This window comes from Neomonachus schauinslandi, chromosome 15, assembly GCF_002201575.2.
Source record: "Neomonachus schauinslandi chromosome 15, ASM220157v2, whole genome shotgun sequence".
In the NCBI taxonomy this organism is placed as follows: domain Eukaryota; kingdom Metazoa; phylum Chordata; class Mammalia; order Carnivora; family Phocidae; genus Neomonachus; species Neomonachus schauinslandi.
Genome location: NC_058417.1, coordinates 36,623,850 through 36,646,863, shown reverse-complemented (window position 1 = coordinate 36,646,863; position 23,014 = coordinate 36,623,850). Strand labels below are relative to the sequence as shown.

The 23,014-nt window shown below is 44.2% G+C and overlaps 1 protein-coding gene across 1 annotated transcript in view; it reads right to left on the bottom strand.

Moving 5' to 3' along the window:
* Nucleotides 1–3,608: 3,608 nt before the first annotated feature.
* SKAP1 (src kinase associated phosphoprotein 1) overlaps nt 3,609–23,014 on the bottom strand; it is a 276,017-nt gene continuing 256,611 nt past the window's right edge. Inside the window, exons 12-13 of the mRNA XM_021704310.1 lie at nt 6,670–6,778; nt 3,609–4,000 (exon numbers count right to left, since the gene is read on the bottom strand). Of these exons, the coding sequence (XP_021559985.1) occupies nt 6,677–6,778 (102 nt within the window). The 3' untranslated portion in view covers nt 3,609–4,000; nt 6,670–6,676. The remainder of the gene's footprint in view (nt 4,001–6,669; nt 6,779–23,014) is intronic.

The window sequence follows — 23,014 nt, the reverse complement described above, 5'->3', positions numbered from 1 at the left end:
GGGTGAATCTCCCTCGCCCCACTATCATGGCATTGTCTGGCTCTCTGCTTTACTGTGACCCACGTGCTGGGCATGGAGTGTAGAATTTGAAAATGTGTCATCGGAGGTGTCCAACGGCGGCACAACTCGAGTGGTTCAGTAAGCAAAGCAGCAGACCGAGAATTTCCAGAGTCCTTCATTGCATTCACTCTTCCCCGGCAGATTTTGTGTGATTTTTTTTTTTTTTTTCTCCAATTCACCCCCTTTCAGATCCTCAGCTTTGCCACTCGCAAAGACCCGATGACATGTGAGGTGGTGCAACTGGGCAAACTGAAGGGCTAAAAAAAGAAGGGAATGATAACTTGAAATCTAGGCAGTTCCTTATGTGCTATGTTTAGATCAAGTATCTGTTTCGAACGGGAGGGCGGGCATCTCGTCGGTTCCACCCTTGGAACTTTAAATGGAATCAAATTGTCTGGGTTTCGGGAAGGAGTCGCAGTAGGAATTCCCTTCTTTTTCCCGTTTTTATTCGCCAGAGGAAGAAGTGCAGTTGGTTTTGAATTAAATACAGATTTCTAAGAGATAATAACAGTATGAGGAAATTTAATATTGAGATGGTTGCAAAACAATGTCTATGCTATTTTGCTATACAGATGACAGAGAAAACATAGTGAAATGGAGCTGAAAGACTGCTTTCAGAGTATTTAGTATTCTCGGATACCAGCTCCGACAATGCAGGCCCAACCGTACGGGGCCCTAGGTCAGATTATGCAGTGGATGTCAGCGAGTTCTTGGTAAATTATTATTTATTTATCTGTAAAAGGAAGATATACAATGGCTGCTTTTTTTTTTTTTTTTAAGATTTTACTTTTTTAAGTCATCTCTATACCTAATGTGGGGCTCAAACCCATAACCCCAAGATCAAGAGTCACATGCTCCACCAACTGAACCAGCCAGGTGCCCTTATACATTTGGGGCTCCTGCTTCTTCTTCTAAGATTTTGTTTCTTTATTTTATTTTATTTTTTAAAAACTTTATTTATTTATTTGAGAGAGAGAAAATGAGATAGAGAATGAGAGGGGGGAGGGTCAGAGGGAGAAGCAGACTCCCTGCTGAGCAGGGAGCCCGATGCGGGACTTGATCCCGGGACTCCAGGATCATGACCTGAGCCGAAGGCAGTTGCTTAACCAACTGAGCCACCCAGGCGCCCTGTTTCTTTATTTTAGAGAAAGAGCATGAGCCAGGGGGAAGGGGCGGGGAGCACAGGTGGAGCGGCAGAGGGAGAGGGAGAAGAGTGGGGGAAAGAATCTCAAGCAGACTCTCCGCTGAGCAGAGACCTCATGACCCTGAGCTGAGATCACGACCCGAGCCGAAATCGTGTCGGACCTTTAACTGACTGAGCCAGCCAGGCGCCCCTATACATTTGCATCTTAAATTTAGGATCTTACCTTTCTTATTTTCCTTCCTTTACATAAAATCAGGGAAGGAAAAAAAGCCTCCCTCTCCTATTTCACATGCCAGAGCAATTAGTGGCTATTAAGAAGCCATCCTACATACCATGTGGTTAGTTATGTGGTCTAATGCCCCGGTTATCTTAGTCACAGGAGCTAAAGTGGGGATTTGGTTAGTGGGGTCAAACAGAGAAGTGGTAACCTGATTAGCCAGTTGCTTTCTGAAGCTGTTGGTTAAAATAGTGGCTGTTGAACTGAATGGGGAGCAGTTTTGCTGGGTGAGGTTTCACTTCAGGCCTTAGGAACCCAGTGCTTCCCAAAGCTCTCCTGTGGAAGGTTCTCCTCAGAGAATGCCCTACAGCCTGGAGATAGTCTTATCAACCCCTCAGACTTGCTCTTATCTTTTTCTGCCTGAAACAAGGTCAAAGATCGCCCCATGGCGATGGACCGAATTCCGGATTAGTCCATTTTATATCTTTTAGGGTCAATCTGATTTCTCTTCCTGCTGGGCTTTCCAGCTGCCAGGGTCAGAGGTCGGAGTGGTGGCTAGCTTGCAGTCACCGGAGACCTCCACAGAATGGTGAGTGGTATGGGTATACACAAGCCTAGACGTATAGAAGGGACTATTGCACTAAGGGGATTTTGTTTTAAATGCTGTTTTAAATGCTGGAAGCCAATGACCATGATACTGAGAGATCCCTGAGCTGTGCAGAGAGTGAAGTTACCTTGACCTTGCTCCTTTTTCATCCCCCTTCTGACCCTGTCCCGGATACCGTCTCTTCCTCTTCTGGTGTCCCCTTTTCCGGTGTCTCTCAGTCCCAGAGCAATGGCACAATGCCTTTCTCCTCTCTTAGCCACCAGCCTTCCAGCCTTGGGTCCCTGGGGGTTCTTTAAGGGAGGGACCACTCTGGGGGGGGGGGCGGGTTCTGTTTGCTTCCTCTGTTAACCACTTAAAACAATGCCCTTGTGCTTACCTGTAGGTTGGGATTGGTGCAAAGGCTCCTAAAAGGGGAGGCAAGTGGTTGTTTTTGGTTCATCTGCTCATCTGCTGCCACCTAGTGGTTCAGTCTCCTTTAGCACCCTGTGTAAAGTGGAGGGCACGTTACCAACAGTTCTGTATTGCCTTTTATCTCATTTTTTTCCCTCCCCAACCTCACTTGTCCCGTTTTCTTACCTCCTTATCCATCACATACACAAAAAGCTTCCTTTTTTTTTATGCTCCTGGGTCAGACAATCTGGAAATGAATGGCTGGCATAAAAATCTTTTAAGAAACTTGGAATGCACTGAAGCATCCCCGTTTGCTCTCCAGTTTCTCTCTTTTGGTGATGTGAAATGGGTGTCTTACTGCAGGGCTAAAAGACGGCTGTTACAGAGCTGAGGAAGGCTACTGCCGACCCAGGGCTGCTCTGAATAGGCAGTTCCAGAGAGAAAATTTCTATAGCTGCGCAGTTGCCCATTTTTCAAAATTTCTGCATAGCGACTGGCCATAATAATAGCGAACCTTTATTGAGCAGTCACTATGCGGCAGGCATTGTCCCAAGTATGTTACACGTGTTGACTCTTTAATCTTCCTAATGACCCAGTGAAATGGACTACACCCTTTCTAAGGTGAGGAAGATGAGGCGTGTGTATGTCAAGTAACTTGCTCCCCTAGTAAATGGGGAACTGGGATTTATTCTCAGGCTGTCTGCTTTCAGAATTTATGTTCTTAACCACTATGTTTGCTGCCTCTTTAAGACACAGATAACGTGAGACCACAGGAAGAGGAACAGGGCTGTGTACACATAAGCCCTCCCCAAAGCACTTCCTTGGCCTTTGCCTGGGACTGACGATGCAAGACACATTGTGGTTGTGAGCTAAGGGCCAGGAAGGAACTCTCCAATGTGCTGACTTCAAGGACTTGCTTCTAGCCCTGTCTCATTTCAGAGATTCAGCACATAAGGAAAAACCACCAAGAAGGCAGCCAAAGGAAGTCTGAGAAGCCAAACAGAAAGCAGGCAGGCTCGGATTCCAGAGATGATTCTGCCCTGGAAGATAATCGCAAGCCCCCCCCCTCTATCCGGGTTCTTGTTTTCTCTCTGGCTCTCCTTTTCTACTTTGTCTGGAGGTGGCAGGAATGCCCAGAACTGGCCTTTTTGAGATCACTGCAAAAAGAAATTTGACACTATCACACACTGCCAGGAACCAAATATGAAGTTTATTTATGCTTTTCCAATCAGATGAAACAACCAGCAACTTCCTCCTCCAAAGGTTTCCTTCTCTCTCACCTTCTCTGTGACAAGCCCGTGGAGAAGGCAGAAGTGGATGTGTGGACATGTTTAAAGGCGGGATGAAAAAAAAGTAAAGGTGGGATGAGCTATGACAAGGCAGGTGTAGTAACAGATCTGCTGAGTGTGCCTTTTCCCACTTGTCTCGCTGGCGGTTTTCAGTTACTACAAGGTGTCAGAGGCTTGGGTCTCTTCAGTAAAGAGAAGAATCCATGGTGTTGGTGGGGTGGCTGGGGTAGGGGATAGGAACTCCTGATGATCGGTTTCTTCATAAAGGCAGGCCAGAGACAAGGATATGTGTCCTAAAGGAGGAAAAATATATAAATTTGCTTTTATGATTCAAAACAAAGATGGTATAGAAGGGCACAAAGTAAAGAGCATCTCCCTCCTACTCTCCCAGTCATGCACTTTGTCCTCGGAGGCAGTCAGTGCTATTGTCTCTGTTCTCCCAGAGATATCTTCTACACACAGAAACAACTGGAGATTCCCTCCCCCCCAAACTGCCACGTTTTTTTCAGTAAGCGCTACACCCAACATGGGGCTTGAACTCATGACCCTGAGATCAAGAGTTGCATGCTCTACGGACTGAGCCAGCCAGGTGCCCTTGGAGACCCCCTTCTCACACAAATGGAACACATTAGGCCTACCCGTCTTTGCTGCTTTTTTTTTTTTCTTACCAACATCAGTGCAGAGAGCTTCCTTTTCTTTTTTGCTGTTGCATAGTATTTAATTCTATGAATGTACTACAGTTATTTGGCCAGGTCTCTACTGAATATTTAGGTCATTTCTAGTGGTGTGTTATTACAGACAAGTAATCTTGTGTGTATATCCTTTTTTTTTAAGATTTTATTTATTTTTTATTTATTTTATTTATTTTATTTATTTTTTATACTCCACTTATTTGACAGAGAGAGAGATAGCGAGAGCAGGAACACAAGCAGGGGGAGTGGGAGAGGGAGAAGCAGGCTTCCCGCCGAGCAGGGAGCCCGATGTGGGACTCGATCCCTGGACTCCGGGATCATGACCTGAGCCGAAGGCAGACGCTTAACGACTGAGCCATCCAGGCACCCAAGATTTTATTTATTTTTTAGAGAGCAAGCGAGAGAGAAACAGCATGAGAGGGGAGAGTGTCAGTGGGAGAAGCAGGCTCCCCGCTGAGCCGGGAGCCTGATGTGGGACTCGATCCCAGGACCCTGGGATCATGACCTGAGCCGAAGGCAGACGCTTAACCATCTGAGCCACCCAGGCGCCCTATATCCTTTTTTTTTAAAGATTTTATTTTATTATATATTTTTTTAAAGATTTTATTTATTTGACAGAGACAGAGAGACAGCGAGAGAGGGAACACAAGCAGGGGGAGTGGGAGAAGGAGAAGCAGGCTTCCCGCGGAGAAGGAAGCCCGATGCGGGGCTCGATCCCAGGACCCTGAGATCATGATCTGAGCCGAAGGCAGTTGCTTAACTGACTGAGCCACCCAGGCGCCCCAAGATTTTATTTTTGAGTATTCTCTACATCCAGTGTGGGGCTCAAACTCACAACCCGGAGATCAAGAGTCACACGCTCCACGGACCGAGCTAGCCAGGCGCCCCATGTGTATATCCTTTTGCATGTGTGCAAGTATAGCTATAGGATTAATTCCTAGCTGTAGAATTGTTGGGTCAAAGAGAAAGGGGAGATAAACAGCTGTGTCATTAAATAAATGACAAAGTGAAGTAGAGTGAATGTGTTTAGATTTGCCAGAAGAATTCCAATGCTTCTGCATTCATGGCCAGGAAATGGAATCCTCATTAGGAAAGTCATAAAGTCAGACCTTGAGTGACAGGCCTGAGCTGGTGCTTTATGGTTGTACAAGGGCATCATAGAGTAAGATCTATACTTATGTATCCTCCTAAATGAATCCACTCAGCTGCTGCTGACACTACAATGGGCCCTGGTCTGGAAGATTCCAAGGATAGTTTGTGTCACTGTCATGCAAGTCATCATTAGGACATAGGAGCCCCAGAGTGGTGAAGGCTGCTCCCATTTCAGGCCAGAAGAAGGAGCTAGAGACATCATGCTAGCCTTGGGTGCCCTCCATCACCATCCTAATTCTAAACAAAACCCACTCTGCACCAAAGCTACGCCACCCAAAGCAGGCACTCCCTCCACTGTTTTAAATGTGATGTGTTTCTTGCTCATAAAACACAAGCTATATTCTTTATTACCTAAAAGTTAATTTGATTATGTTCCATAGGAATCGTCATCCTGGATTCCTAGTCTTGGCCAATCATATCGTAATACATGGGCATTTGGGGGAAATGGTACTCTGGATTTGAGAGCTGGGGATAAAAAAAAGCCAGACCCATCCTTGTGGCAAAAATTCCTAGTTGTCCCCAAATATCCATTCTCCCCTTTTTATTTATTAATGAATCCTCTCCCCTCTCCACTTTTAAGCTGGACACAGGTTCTACCTAGAATAAGTCTATCTTTCTGTCCAAGTTCTGGCCAATGGGATGTAAGCTGTGGTGTGTGCAACGTCTGTGAAATGTCCCTAAAACAAGTGGGTGTACCCTTCCCCTTTCATTTCATCTTTCCTGCTGGGTAGGGTACAGACATGATAGCTGGAGCTGGAGCATCCAACTTGGGCCGCAAGGTAAGCTTTGGAATGTTGGGACATACAGTGGAGCAAAAAGAGAAGATATCTGGAAACTGGGTACCTTGGATCACTTACCTCCAGATTTTTTTGGAAGAGAAAAATAAATTTCTATGTTAATTAAGTCATTGTTACTTTGAGTTTTGTTTCACATGTCGTTGAACCTAATCCTAACCGACACAGTTCCCCAATTTAGGAAAAACAATTCTAGCTTCATCTTGTTTCAACAGGAAATCATTAGCATCACTTGTGGAAGCGAAGAAAAGCCACTGGCAACTCTTATCCTTCACAGAGAGATGAAGGCATGACCAATGGATTTATTGGCAATAGTTTTGATACCTGGGCTTCATATTTCTTCCATTTCAAAGGCAGTGATGAGATACTCCTTTGGAACAATCCCAATGAGGCTGTTCAGTTCTCCTACCCACCAGCCATATGCGTTATACTCCTGAAAAATGAAAAGAGAGTGGTTTCAGTTGGAATTCAGTCACGTTTCTGTTAATCTCTGACAGTGATTGCATGGGAGATTATGTTGGGTGGTTTCTTTGTCGACACTACAGTATGACTTGTTAACACCCCTGATGGGATTATTAGATTAAAAAAAAAAATCTCCCAGAGGAGGAAAGCAAACTCTACCTTCATTTTGCCGTCTGCCTGTCTACATTGTAAATCTAGTACATTTGATGCCATTGCTGAACCTAAAGAGCATGTCTTTTATCAAGCAGAGTGGAATGGCTTCTTCTGAGAAAGTTGGGCACATCCTAAATGCCAGAACACTAAAGATATTCAGGGAGTCAGGTCATAGTTCAAATCAATAATATTTACTAAGCATCGTCTATGTGCAAAGTGCTGTTTGAGATCCCATGAGATATATAATGATGAATCAGAGCATTGCTTGCTCCCTAGGAGCTTATAGCATAGAGTAATGGGCTTTGGAGTCAGACAGACTGGGATCCAATCCCCACTTGGTCATTTAGTAGCCGTGTGACCTTACACTCTCCTAGCTTTAACTTCCTCTTCTGGAGGAGTAGGGATAATATCATCACTCCCCTATGTTGTGGGAATATAAATGTCTGATGCATAGTAGGTGCTCTAAACATTAGATTCTTCCCCCAGAAGAGTTGGGAGGTTGACAGGCACATCAGTAAAGACAGGGAGGACATAGGAGCCCCAGAGAGGAGCAAATAAGAAAGGGAATGAGAGGGTGTAAAAGAACGAGCAATCACAGGGTTGGGAGTAGGGCGCCCTGAATACAGAAGAGCTTTTCAAAAGCACAGCAGATGTTAAACACTATGGGACTGCTTCTGAAAGCACCAGAAAATATTTTCTTTCTTTCAAAGGAAGTAAAATTTAGGAATACATAGGGAATATCATGTATTCTAGTTCAACTGCATATACGGTACCATGAAGCTGTCTTTTACACACTTGGCTGTTGAATTCTACTAGGAAAAAAAAGAAAAGAAAGAAAGAAAACCAGGTTGGTGACACAATAAAATTCCAGGTCAACTGGTTATCCTTCTTTTCCTTGGATAGCTTATCTCTCCCCTCCTCCAGCTCTGCCCCCCCCCCCCCGCCCTTCCAGCAGATGACCTCTTTTCCACCTTCAAAAAGAAAAGAGAAGCCATCAGATGTGTCAACCTTCAGCCACCAAAAGAGGAACTTACCTGTACTGACAACCACCCTTCCTTCCCATTAAAGTGGAGGAGGCGTCCTTCCTCTGGTTTAAGACTCTCTCATCATGGGTACATAAGAGCATCATGTGGGCTCCTATGTCCTGCCTGTCCTTACTGATGTGTCTGTCAACCTCCCAACTCTTCTGGGGGAAGAATCTAATGTTTAGAGCACCTACTATGCATCAGACATTTATATTCCCACAACATAGGGGAGTGATGATATTATCCCTACTCCTCCAGAAGAGGAAGTTAAAGCTAGGAGAGTGTAAGGTCCCACGGCTGTGGTTGAAGACTCTCCCTGGTAACATGGTCTTGTAACCCTTCCACTTTCTTTATTTCTTAGAGGTGAGGTTCTGTGGAGTCTGACTTCTGCCTCTAATATAAATGGCTCCTTCCATCACCATGAAATATATTCAAGTTTCTTTTGTCTTTGGAAACAGTGATTAAATAGTCCCCACCTCATGCCTACTTCCCATTTCTACTCATCTATGCTAATTCACTGTCAAACTTACTGAAAGAGTTTACTTCACTTTCTACCCCAACTTCTTGCTTTCTGTTCCATCTTCAAGCCACTCTACTCAGGCTTCTGCTCCCATCACTCCGCTTACACTTTTTCTCCACGGTCTCCCATAACCTCCGACTGCTCAAATTCTATGGTATTTCTCGGTCCTTAACTTCATCTCTCAACAGTGCTGGCAACTACGGACCCTTCTTGAGGCATTTTCTTAGTTTCTGTGATAATTATACTCTCCGGACTTCCCTCTTACCTACTTGGTTGCTTCTCATTCTCCTTTGCAAGCTCATCTTTCTCTATCCTTCCTTTTGATGTGGTTGTTTCCAGCATTCTGTCCTGGCCCTCTTCTGACTTGATGCACTTCCCTTGAGCAATGTGATATACCTCTGTGCTTTAGCCACCATGTAAATGACTCACAACCATAGCTCCAGCCCAGATCTAAGTGTTGGATCCTAATGCCAAGTGCATGTCCGTCAAGCTGCTCAAACTCAATATATCCTAAATTTAACCCATCATCCTGCCTCTGTCTCCATTCCTACTCCCAACCAGCTCTACCTCCTGTGTTCTCTATCTCAGTGGATGGTAGCTCTATGCACTCTGTTAATCAAGCCAGAAACTCAAGAGTCATTTCCAGTTGCACCTTCCTCTTCCAGTCAGTCTTTGAGTTCTGTTGATTCTCTTTTCAGAGTATTACTGGAATCCATCCACTTCTCTCCATTCCCATTGCCAATACCCTTGTCATGTCACTGTCATTTCTCATGAGGACTACAGAAACAACCTCCAAGCTCGTTTCTGTATCTCCATTCTTGTTCCCCTCCAATCTAGTCTTCATTCTGGGGCCAGAATCATTTTAATGCACATTGATAAAAAATCACTGCTTTGCTTGAAACCTTTAAGTGGGTTCCCACTGCCTCTTGTCAATGTCTTAATAAGGTGAACAAGGCTGTGCATGACCTGGTCCTGTTCACTGTTCAGCATTGTCATTTACCCCCTAAATCTAGTGGACCCTTAGTAAAACAGACTTTGTATCTGCTACTCCCATGGGCCACAGGCTCTCTTAGCTTGGAGCCTTTCCTCTGCCTGTTTAGCTCCTATTTCCCTTCACCCTTTCATGGGGCTCACTCCTAAGCAGCCTTCAGATCTCAATTCCTGGGCTTCTCTAGACACTCTAGAAGCTTCTCTTTGCCCCTCTCTGTGTGGGGGCCACAACTCTGTACTGTGTACTGTGTCCTGTGCTTCCCTGGACATGAGTTCATCACGCTGTCTTGTATCTGCTGCCTTTGTCTCACTGCCAATCACGAGGTGGAAAGTCCTGTGAGAGCTGGAACTTCGCTGGTTTTGTTTGCTGTTCTACTCCCAGCACTCGGCATGGTAGCCGGCACAGATAGGGGCCAAAAAATACTTGTTAAATAAGGTTATGAAGAAATGAAGGGAGCAGTGGGATTTATTCTTTCAGTTGAGCAGATTTAGTTTCAGCTAAATCCAAGATATTCTCCTGGTAATTGAACTGGTTGTGGCGGGAAGAGAGCAACCGCCTTTGGAGAGAGTTTTCCCAAATGGCTCCCTAAATACCATGAAGAGAGTCTCAAATGCCATACCGAGCGAGGCTGAGTTGATCCTAAAAAGAACAGGGAATTACCTTTTAAGAACCAGTCTTAAATAACTGCATGTGTCTACCACCCAGCCCACTGTTTCCCCACACCTTCTCATGCCCCCCACTCTCCCCCAGGCCAACTTCTCCCTACAGTCTGCATTGCCTTGTGGGAAATTACCCAGAGCCCCTCAGCCTCTGCCTGTCAGGATGTTTTAAACTCCTCTCCGTACAAATTATGTTACTGTCCATTTTCCAACACTGAAGTTAGGGCAGTTTCTGCCTTAAGTTTTCTTGTAGTGTTGCCTTTTGCTCAGCATGTTGCTGGAATGCCATTTCCACAAAGCCTTGCTGTGAGAGAGACACATATTCTGTCTTCCTCTCGTACTGTTACTCATAAAAACCCTAGCTTTAGCTCTTCTGCTACCTCACAGGCGGGAGGGTGGGCACAGTGTCGTCTGATAGTCTTTTGATCGATGTCAACTTGCTGAAACACATGTGAAGGGCGGTCTTCCACCTGCCATATGGTGTCATCTTCATCACCTGAGGGGCTCAGACCAGGCATTCCCTCCCTAGGGACTGTCTCAGACTCCTGACTTCGACTCATGCTCCGTAGCATCCGCCTTTAGCCGTAATGCTGGGAGTAGGGACCAAGCCTTGGGAAGGTGCTCTCTGCCAACCCGAAGAGGGTGCAAACAGGAAGCAGATGAGGCTCAGCAGGACACCTGCAAAGACCAGGCAAAGACCAGGCTCCCAGGCCGTGTGCCTCCCCCTCGAGGGGAACACTGACCCTGCCGACCGCAGATGGAGAAGCCTCACCACAGTGCTGAGAACTGAAATGAGTGAAATCAACTCTCTGCCCTTCAAAACAAAAGAGCAGGCAGAGAGTAAGGAGGATGGCACAGTCTCAGAGACCGTAAGTACCCTGCTGTGGGAGCCTAGGAGCTTAATCAAAGCACCTACAGGTCTTGGGATCTGACTGGCTTTTCCAGATTTCATCCCTTGGCTGGATACCCAAAAAGGGCTGCAGGGCTGAGATTTTAAAGCATGAATGGAAAATTTCTAGGCTTCTCTTCCACTACCACCTCCCATGCATTGCTCCAGCCCAGTCTGAACACCACGAGGTATTTTAAAATAATTTCTACTTTGATGAATTGCTGGGGAGTCCACAATTGCTCATAATCAAAGGGAGAAAAATGCAAATGAGATCCGGCCGAGAACTATCACCACCAAACGTTTATTTCACTGCACAGTGCCAAAAAGAATTAAAACAACATTAAACTCACAGCAATCATGTTTAAACCCTCGTTTCCAAGTGCCAAATTGCACCACTCTGGATCATACAGATGTTCGTTAATTATGCTAATTTTTATTAAACTATTAAAATGGAGAGAGTACTGGCTCAGCCAGGCAGACCCCAGCTCTGAATGAACTCTGCTCTTGTCTAGAGGTGCTAATTTACTGCATTTTTATTAAGTTGCTGATTCTTGGGTTTTAGTTTTGGATGGCAGACGGGACTGAATTCCTGGGATCAACGTTTTCAATAAAGTTTGACTTCCCCTGCCTGGATGTTTAGAAAGACCAGAAAATGCTGAGACACTCCCGGAGACCTGAAATCCTCAATGCGCAAGTGGTTCTACCTCCACGGTGGGGATACACGCCTACCACGGGAAGGGATCAGAACTGCCCAGGCTCCTCACTCCTTAACTCTATACACATCGTGTATGGTATAGCTAAGGGGTTAATTACGTAACACAAGATGCTTTAGATAAGAATATAAAAAGCTGTTTTAAAAAAAGCAAACCGACCCTTTACATCAGCACTTGCCTATTGTCACGAAGTCTTTACAGAAGCTTTTCACTCAAAAATAGTGCACCGTGTGGTTTGTTCTCATCATAAATATTTCTAGGCTTGATTAGACATCCGTTTCCCTCAACACCAACCCTGTTCCACCTCCCTGAACTCCCCAAATGAAGGAATCTTGAAAGCAAAGGTGGGTTACTTGGACTCCCTTGTCTGGTTGGAGAAGCTATTGGCCTAGATGAGCAGAACATCGAGTGAACTTGAAACAGACACAGCACTCACCATCAGCAACAATCAAAAGTGTTTATGGGGGATTGCACACTGCCATAAAAGGATTTATGCTGCTAATCTCCATCAACAAGGAAAAAAACAAAACAAAACAACCCTACCAAACCTGCCATAAAAAGAACAGCAAATTCTATAAACAAAAAGCAGTATGGCCACCAACCACGGACATGTTGCACAGCTTGACTCTGCCTCTAGTGGTTCCCTATTGCTGTTTATGGTTTCAAGACTATCACGGACCTCCTCAGTGCTCCTCCTGTCACAGGGCCCTGAGTCCCTGTGTGGTGCTGCAAATACCCTGTCAGTAGGTGTCAGGGGATATCAGGGGGAAAACCAGCAGGCGCCTATCATAAGCCTTAAAAGAGATTAAATACCCCTACTCCATGATTGCTACATTTTAATTTCTCTCCTCCCTGCTGGTTCCTATTTGTATAAGCTCTTCCATGGCTCCCCTGGAGTAGCACAGACATGACCTGGAATGACCATCCTGTCTTGGGATGAGAATTCAATTTCTAGGCTCAGTGAATCCTAGGCTGTTCCAACAAAAGGAAAGCACCATCCTCTAGGGCACAGATTCTTAAACTGGAGTCTGTGAACCCCTGGCTTGTCCATGGATGGACGTGAAGGGTTCTCTGAACTCCTTGAATTTGGTGTAAAATTTTGTGTGCACGTGTCTATATGTCTTTATGTCTTGTCCCTGGGGTGAAGTCCAGAACTTTCATCAGATTCTCAAAGGGTTTATGAACCCTCTACAGTTTATGAACCAGTGCTCTGTGTGTGTGTGTGTGTGTGTGGGTGGGTGGGTGGGTGGGTGGGGGATACAATGATCTTTATGGCCTGGATCTGCACTTTGGCCCAGGGTGGCCTCTCTCCACCCCAGCCTCCCCCCAGCTTTTAAAAGTACAGAGAAAGGAAGTCAAGAATCCTTGTTTCTGCCATGCTGGGTTTCTTAGGCTTCAGCCCTCCAGCTTCGGAGTCTGTTCCTTCTTCTAAGGTTGAAGGCTGACCAAGCTTCCTCATTCTTTCTAAGGCACCATCCCTCTCTCTCTCTTTTTCTTTTATTATTGAAGTATAATTGATGTACAGTGTTATATTACTTTCATGTGTACCACTAAGGCACCATCTCTTTAGCTGTGACGTCTCTCAATAGCTCCCATTCAAATCCACGTGATGGCTTTTGGAGCAAGCTGCTTGACCCCGTCTGCCCTGAGAATGTTCCTAATAGAAATGTTCTCTTTTCGCATTGAATTGGGTTTCGATAAGCCTCTGTGGAACAAGATTCCCGGAAAATGTCTCATACTTTTGTTCTTTTAACCATCAAAGTTCACTATACCAGTGCTTGTAAATAAGAGAATTCCTCTTGAAGAGAACAATCAATCAGCCCCTGACTTGAAAGATCAATAGAAGCTTGATATATGTATGGGAAAGGCCAATCAATCACAGAATTATTGGTTTATGATCGCTCATTTCTCTTATCAGTGCTTGTGCATCCGACATTATCATTAGCAAAGATGGGAAATTCGAATTCCTAAGCAGAGTAGATTGTAATATTCCAGGATCAGCCAAAAACATTGTATTTTTACTCTGGATTGGCCCACAATTTCTCTACTTCTAAAATCCAGCTTTGGAAATTTAATGCTTTCTGAGGATATCATAAATTATTAAATAAATTGAGGGCTCTAACTCAGCACCCTTCCAACTGCTGAGAAAAGCAAGGCTGGGAATAAGGATTGTTCACCAAAGACAAGCAGGTGCCCATTTTTCAGCATAAGTGGTTTTGTGGGGAGATTTTGCAGAAGGGAAAAGGAAGTGGTCAGTCGGGTGGATGGTGGATTAGTGGGGTTGGAAGCTGTCAGAGGACTGGAGCTCAGCGCTTGGCTGAAACCTTGGGTAGTTTGGCAGCCTCCCCAGGCTGACACCATGTTTTAAGTTCTTGGCAATCATTTTCTCTTTTTTCCATTATTCAGAGTTTTGGTCTATCAATCATAATAAAAATGAATCATTAAATTTGCCTCAATTGAACCAGTTTTATTTATTGTTACATTTCAGGGAACTTGCTAACCTGGAGATTGGTGGGCCTGGACTGGGGAGGAGGGAAAGGCATGTGAGTGTGAGAAAGGGGGCGAGGAAAGGCTGGGTGGTCAGTGACAACAGCTGGGGGGGGCATAAGGTGACAACTGGACAGCTAAGAGTTGAGTGTTCTGAGGAGGAATGTGTCAGCTAGATGGGGGGCGGGGTGTCTGAGAGCACTTGAAAGCAAGGGGAAATTCAGCCTCAGGCCCGAAGCCTGGCGTGCAGGACCCGTGCACACGTTGGACACTGTTGGTGATGAAAGTGTGTGCAAAACACAGGCCGTGCACGAGAGAAAAATCCTAAACTGTGAAGAGAAGAGGGAGGGCGGGAAGAGAAATGAGAAAGATACACACAACTTGAACTTTGCCTAAAAAAGACAGAAAGGATAAAGGGAAGGTAAACACTTTGCAGATGGGAGAAGACAAGGTGCCAAGTGCAGAATTCAGGAACAATAGAGACAGCACCATTTCGGAGCTGATAGAATTGTGATACCATGTGAGACCGGCGTATTAATACGTATTCCATAAACAGCTCACAGCTCTGCACCGCTCTGTTTTGCTCTGACCGCAGTACCAGCCTCAGGCACCACAACACAATTTGGAAACAATGTGACGGAAATGTTTAATCTGCTCGGCCCATCTGTGCTGCGTATTTCTCCAGATCTCCCTGAGAGAGGCGCCTTGAATCTCCACGTTGCCTTTAATATTCTCCTAAATCACCTCCCCACTGCACTTCAAGGGCCATTGCTACAATATCACAAGTTCATCTAAAGTGCAGTGGGGGTGGGGTGGGGGGGGAGGCACAGGCCAGGATATTTTTTATTTTAAAATAATTTCCAGAGATCGTCTTTTCTGCTTCCTTAAAAAAAAAAAAAAGAAAGAAAGAAACGTTATTCTACTATTGCCGGAAGGTTATTATTGAGGTTGTTTGGTACAAAACAGGGTAGGATAGAGTGGAATCATTCTCCAAAGAATTATTTTTATTAATCTCGATTCCCTCAATTGGACATGGGAGGGGGTGAGTAGATGCTTGTTTTCTCTTATCTCTTTTTCTTGCACCTTGCTAGGGTGATGTGTTCATTTGGGGCTGGTGCCTACTCTGCTTTATGCTCTCCTCATTGGGTATTGGCTTAACTCTGCCCTGCTCCAGACAAAGCCGTCTTATTCAGGACAGGTATATGTTTGGTCCCTGCTCAACTAAATGCCCTCACCAGAAAGGGACACTGTCTATATTATTAATTTCAGCTTCAAACCTTAGGTTTTTCTCTCTTTAAGGTACAGGTGTTGAGCGTCAGATTTCTGCCTCCCCCGCCCCCCCACTTGATTTTGCCAGATTCAGCGATTTGGGGCTAGAATGTAGGAAGCTGGGGTAGGTTTCAGAGAAAGAGGGGATGATAAGTCGCTACGTTCCAGACCTTAGACAAATGAAAGAGAGTTGCACATCACCAAGAAAATTAGGATTCCTTTTGCTTTGTGAATTAAAGAAATGAATAATTTAATCCTCAAGATTGTTCCAGCGAGGGAAAGGCAACGTCCCAGTTGCGGAGCCCTACAGCCTGTCGGTGTGTTACATCATCTGCACACATAGGCGTTTCCATGACAACCGCTTATAGCTTCATTTCCTGGATCCCTCTAGGGGGTGTCACAGCCAGATCCACCTGCTTTTCACCCTACCCTCGGTGGGGTCATGGTAAGGTCGCCAGAATAAATGAACGCGGGTACTAATGATCTGTTTACTGCTGTTTATGCTCTGTGTGTGTCAGGGGCACGCACATTTAGAGAGCTCATTATGGTTGCAATTAGAATGCACCATCGCTAGATATTTAACTCCTTTTTCTTTTAAATTAGCATTTTAATAACATTCTTTGAGCAGAGAAACAAAATGACCATTTTTCACGGACAAACTTCTAGCTGTAGGTGCAACTTTAATGGCAAAGTTGTGAAGGGGAAAGAAGGAAGGGGGAAAAAAAGGCCATTTTTACTACTTCCACCCTCCTCCTTACCGAAAGGATATTTTTATTTGCTTTCTAACACACTCAATTTCCTAAATTTGTTTTGAATCCAATTATTTTGGGTGGCTTAAAGTACCGTACTCTTGTTGGATGGAAATTAGCAGCGATTGAAATTAACTTTCTATGTGACCTGTGAAAGGGGCTAAAATAATTACAAGTGTGTATAAGAAACCCTCTCTCCAAAAGACCCTTGCTGCAGGATCAGGCTCTGATCCGCTGATACCATTACTGGAATATCTTTATAATGTAACTGCAAGGGCTATTTTCTTTAAAAAGTTGATTGTTTCTGTTTTAAAATTCTTAGGATTGTCTTATAGGGGATGAATGATGACAAAAACTTGTCATTACAGGAAGGAAGAATGAAAATAACAACACGGCATCATTTGCCGTTTAAAAATGGCCAGATCTTGGAGCACCAAAAAACAAGAGAGACAGAACAGGAAAGATTCAGTGTAGAGACCCACTCGGTCAGGATGTTCCATAAGGCACTGCTTTTTAGGAATTGGCCAACACCTTTGCTAGGTGTTTATAGATGCTCTGTTTGTGGAAAGTACAGTGAAAAATAACAATTTGAATGTTTCGATTATCTTTCCCAGTCTGTTCCTTTTCATTATTTATTTCCTATAAATCGGGACCTTGCTGAACATAATTCTGCAGACAAGGAGGTGGATGGGACAGCCAATGTGAACGAGGAGATAGATGGTGGGTGCGTGTAAGATAGATGCTATGCGTTTATGAAAAGGAGCAGTACGTCTGCATGTGAACATCCACAGAGTAGAGCAAGCAAGCGTGTAAACTATAATGGGTATTTATAGGTAAAAAAAAAAAAAGGTGCAAGGAAGATTGTATGGGAACAAGCACACTGAGCCTGAAAAGAGTTTTGCTTTTTTCCTACCCTCTTGGAATCCACGTCCAAGTTCTGCTAAGAACTCAAGCCTTTTCATGACAACAGACGGGGGATTTCACAGCCAGAAGACTCAGGAGGTCAATAGTTGAAAAGCAAGAGTTAGAAAGCACGATCTTTATCGACATCAAAACAATGCCACTAAAAAACCCCCAGAAAGATAGAAGAAGGAAAATATTTAAAGACACAGCAGGAAAAAAAAAAGAGCCTTTATAAAAATGCAGGTCTAAAATGTTTATGCTGTTGTATCAGCCTAGTTGCACCTTAGAATCTGCCATTTCATAAATAAAATACGGATGGCATAGACTATAATTTGGTGATAGCTACCCCAGGACATATCTAGATGCACTTGTGTTATTTTAATTAAATACTGCATTATGGTTTGTGACAACTACATAGCTACAGCGTAAATGAATTCGAAATTAAAGTGTTACTTAGGCATCCAGTAATTTTTGTTTCATTCCTCAGTTTTACAAAGCAAATAGCTATAAAATCAAGATGTTTGTTCATTTACAGATGGAGCAAGATTGTTGTTGCTGTTTTTTTCCTCCTTAATCCTCATGCACAAAAAGAAGACAGAGCTCAGAATCTGGCTCCCAACACTCTTAGCTTATGAGCCACATCACAAAGAAAAACACATCCTCTTGACTATAATGTGAAATGCTGAATATTAATTGCTGGTATTATGCTTATCTTTCTAGCCGGGTTCTGTCTTTTAACAATTATTCTGATGGGCTGCAGTCTTGCACCGCCAGGAGATTTTTCTCCTTTGTTTAACAGTTAAAAACCTATTTGATTTGATTTGATTAAAAAAGAATCTTAAAGTTCACAATGCTCCTTGGAAGTTTTAGTATCTGGAACTCTTCCCAAATACAGAATGTTAGTGGGAACAGAGAAGACGCCGAAGCTCTTTGCTAAAAAAAAAAAAATAACGCACATTTGTGCATCTAAAAGAAAAAAAAATATTTTTCATTCTGGCAATATTGTTTCCTTAATGAAACTGGAGAGGGCATTACAATTTGATATAATCAATTAGTTAGTTTAAATGTCACTTCACTAGCAAATCATGAGGAAGATTCAGAATATTCTCATCTAACAGGCACAGGTTTTCGCTCAAAATTAATATGGTAGGGTAAAAGGATTTTTGCTCAAATCTGAGGATTTAATTGTATCTTTAATGTGTCATATGTCAAGATGAAAGTTTTTAAATAGCAAGTTTTCCGAAACCATTGTCTATTATTTCTAGTTTGAGAATCAATATAATCTTTTTATTAGCCTTATTAAATACCATACGTCTGGCAATGTCTGCTAATCCCAGCTTTTCTGTGTTCTAACCAATTACCCCAAGTGGCCCCCCGCCCCCCGCCCCCCGCCAACTAATTCTATAAACTGAATGGAAGTTACTCCCCTATATGTTTGCAATGAGGTTATAATTTGCTTTTAATATTTTGCTAGTTTGGTTGGAGAACTGGACCCATATACTACCAAGAAAGGCTGGCAGACAGAGGTTTGGGGAGGCTGAGCTCCTTTTGAGAAAATAATTACACAGAAACAAAGCTTTTGTGACTCCTTTTAAATAGAGAACCTCACCGAAATGTCATCCAGCCTCTTTGGCAGATTAGTGAGGAGTTTATTACTAGATCTCTGTCTAATAAACGTGCAGTTGACTCTGGAGGAGCTGCTTGTTATAATGCTGGCGGTGGGAAATGGAGGGAATGTCACAGTTAAAGACACAAATTTTCCCCATAATATATTCGAATGGAAACCTCTGAATCCAATACTACATGGGCATATCTAATAAATTCACAATATTTCAGTCTCAACAGGCTTCACCGGTTAGTTTTAAAGATTTATGTGGTAAAAAATTACTCAGTGATGAATATGGTTTATTCTGTGCAGTATTGGAGGTATAAGGAATTAAACTACTGTCTTTAACAGTGAATTTATTATTACCTCTGTCAAAAGACGAAGCCTTTAACAGCATTTGTTATAAATTCACCGCAAAATAAATGGCTGGAATTTTTTTACACTGGAGTTTGTAAAGCATCGGGCGATTCTGAGCATTAACCTAACCCTGCCAAGGCTTATATGGTTCTAGGTAAACAATTCTGTCTGGGCCTCATAGTTAATTATCTGATCTGGGACTTTCCACCTGACTGAAAGGTGTGTGCATGTGTGTATGTGTGTGTGTGTTGTGTGTGTAGAAAGTGAAGGCTCCTGTCCAGGACAACAGTTTAAGGGTAAGTGGAATAAAGTGGAAAATGCGTTTTTTTCTCTTTTTAAAAGATGGGTTTTATAATAAATGGCCAGGGTTTGGAGGGTAGGGTTGATATGCAATTGGGGCTCTTGTTAGCAGGTTTGTATGCATGCATATGCACACACACACAGACACACACACACACAAGCATCCTCTCCCTTTTGTCCTCTCTTGGAATGGGTGTCCCCTCATTTATAAAAATTACCTGGAAGGAATGAGGCTGCCAGGGTTTGTTCTAGACGATTGGTTCCTGTCTGGGGGAAAGGAATGGCCTCTACTGAATTTGACCGGTGTATGACCGTTGCCTTCCAGCTGACCCCAAATCCCATTCCCATCCTCCTAACTCTATAGACTCCCATTGGGGTTATTAATGAGAGAAAACACCATCATCATCATCATCTTCGTCATCACAGCACAGTGTTGACCTGCTTGTTAACATGAAATGGGGTGGTGGGGACAGGTTCTGCTTCTCTTTCATATCATCATAAATAAGAAAAGATATTTTCCGATGGTCTCCCCTTACTCGCCCCCTTTGGTTAGGTCAGAGGTGGATAATTGCTCTTTGACAGGCATTGATCAGTTTCATCACACGGTTTGGGCAGCCTGTGCCCCAGGCCTATATTCTCCCCACTTACTCCCCTGAATTACCTCCCAAATAACCCTGCCCATCCCCCCACACAGCCAAGCTGAGGGTAATGGTGCCTGAGGAAGTCCTAAATGGACACTAGATGTCACCAAACACCTCCTTTCCCTCAGAGCCCTGAAATTAAAAAACCAAAAAACCAAAAAAAAGAAAAAAAAAAAAAAACAACCAACCCAAACCCAACCCAACCCTTCATTTAAAGCAATTGAAGGAATTAACTTATCTGTTTTTATGAGGCTTTTATCACATTCGACTAAGCACACTTAGGACAGGAAGTACTGCTGCATTCAGATAATTTTACAACATACAAATCTCTTTTGGAGGGAATGGGATCAAGGGAGGGGAAAGGTCTACATTCTTTAAGTAGTCCTTTGAGGGAGGAGGTGGAGAACGGGGGGCTTTAAAACCCCCATTATAACAGACATGGTGTTGTGCTAAACACAGTCCAGGTGCTGGGAACAGACATGCCGCCTTCAGATAACAAGGAGTTGGGTTTGGAGTTAGGTTCCAGCCTCATTCTAAGTAGCTTCAGCCACGCTGGAAGCTAAATGTCACTCAGGGTGACAAAGTCAGTCTATCCTCAGACTCCAAAGGCCCAAAGCATCTGACAGCACCATGTGTCTGATGTTAAACTTGACTTTGCCTGTAAGGCTCTCTGTTTCCATGTTAACTGCACCGGCAGAGAAGACAACCAAAGGCTGGTGTGTTTGGTCCACGGAAACATCCTCCCACCCCAGCTAAGCCACTATGTAAGTAGAAACCTTCTGTTGTGCCCAGCTGATTGCTCCGAGGCTGATCTCCATGGGCTTAAGTGGCAGGGCAAATCTTGGAGGAGCCTAAGCCCAACTCATGAGGCACACGATGTAAGCCTAAGAGATGAGGCTTGTTGACTCAGTTTACCCTAAATAGAAGACCTCATTCAGGGACCTCTTCTTTCTAGTCAATTGAGAAAGAGTTTTTCTTTCTCTCTTTAATTTGGCCCTATCTGCTGGACAGCTCACGTTGCCACTATGAATTACTTCTGGAACAGGAGGCTTAATTTTTTTTTTTTTTTTAAAGATTTTATTTATTTATTTGAGACAGAGAGAATGAGAGACAGAGAGCATGAGAGGGAGGAGCAGACTCCCTGCCGAGCAGGGAGCCCGATGCGGGACTCGATCCCGGGACTCCAGGATCATGACCTGAGCTGAAGGCAGTCGCTTAACCAACTGAGCCACCCAGGCGCCCAGGAGGCTTAATTTTTAAATAGGCATTTATTTAAGTTCTCTCACATAGTAGAATGAGCACCTTTATTACTTAGAAAGCAGTTTCCCTAGTGAGAGACCTTGGAGCCAGGAAGAGAGTCACTTCCCTGAAAGTTGGAACTTGCGACTCATCTTACCCAAATAGAGGCTTCTTATCTTACCTCCCGTTCTCCCACTTGGAATAAATGCCCACAGCGGTGCTGGTCCACAGAAGGGCCTCACGGTCCGCAGATAAAAAGAATGAAGCCACGGCCCGGCGCTCCTGCATGGAGGCTGCTTCAAGCACCTGCCATGTCATGCCTGGTGCCCAGGCTGAATGGATTTTTGGAGTACACCTGTTGTTGAACCCCTGCCAAGTACTGATGGCCACTAACCCCCAAATCACTTTTCCCCGCTGTTGATGTTTGGAATGTCAGACAGGACTGAGTAGCAGCCGGTGTGTATTTCAAACACAGCAGATGGATTTTTATATTAGCTCCTATTTCATGTTCAGGCAGAGCGACCGCCACACTAAAAGCTGCAGCCTCGGTGCTGCCGAGTTTGCTTCTGTGAGATTAATTCTGTGAAATTAATTGGGACAAGATTGAAAAGGAAATTAAAATGCAGCTGAGTGAACAGGCCTTTCAAACACCTTTTTCCTGCTCTATTCAAACTTGGATTCTGCGGTGGTCGCAGGCATCGTGGGAAGTAATTTACGAGAGGTAGGCTCTCAGGAGCCATCGGTTACATATGAGGAGACCTGCACAAGCGCCGCAATCTGGAGCCACTGAAGAGCGCTAAACACCCCGCTGTGGCCTGAGCTGCGTCCTTGCGTGGGGGTGGGGTTGGGGGGGGAAGCGGGGCTCAGTTCCTGTACCAGAAAAAGCTGTTCAGAAATATCTGGGCCCAAAAGGAACGTGGGAACATCCGCTAGATGCGCAGATCTGCTTCGTTATTAAAATCTCCCTTTAATATATTTTAAGGCCCAAACTGGAGCTCAGTGAATTAAGTGGGCATGAAACTGCATGGGGCCTAGGAATGTATGGATGTGTTAGGGGAGGTCAGCAGGGGTCCTGCTGATGGCGCCCATTGGTTACCGTTTCGGAGCTTGGATACGTGGCTCCGGCCTCTCATCAAATGAGAAGTCTGAACAATCCATCAATTATTGTCAGGGACAAAATCTCTCAGACCAGGGAAGGCTAGTGGATTTCCATGTAGGCCTCTTCACTGGATGGTTTTCTATTTCCAAGTAAGACGCTTTTGTGCTTTTGAGTGTCTTTGTGGAGAGTTTTTGGGCAGGACAGGCTACCAGTTTTTTCTCTCTCACTTCACCAGTAATTTATTGAACTCCTAGTATGTACCCAGCATTGACCCCAAAAGTTTACTTTAGGGACGCCTGGGTGGCTCAGTCGTTGGGTGCCTGCCTTTGGTTCAGGTCATGGTCCCAGGGTCCTGGGATCGAGCCCCGCATCAGGCTCCCTGCTCGGTGGGAAACCTGCTTCTCCCTCTCCCACTCCGCCTGCTTGTGTTCCCTCTCTCGCTGTCTCTCTCTGTCAAATAAATAAATAAAATAAAATAAAATAAAAAAGTTTACTTTATTGTTAGTGGTAAAGAAAGGAATATGATAATAGTTACCATTCCCTAGATGCCAGGAACTTCTTTACATGAATTCTCTAATGCAAGCATCATAACCCCTGTGAAAAGAAG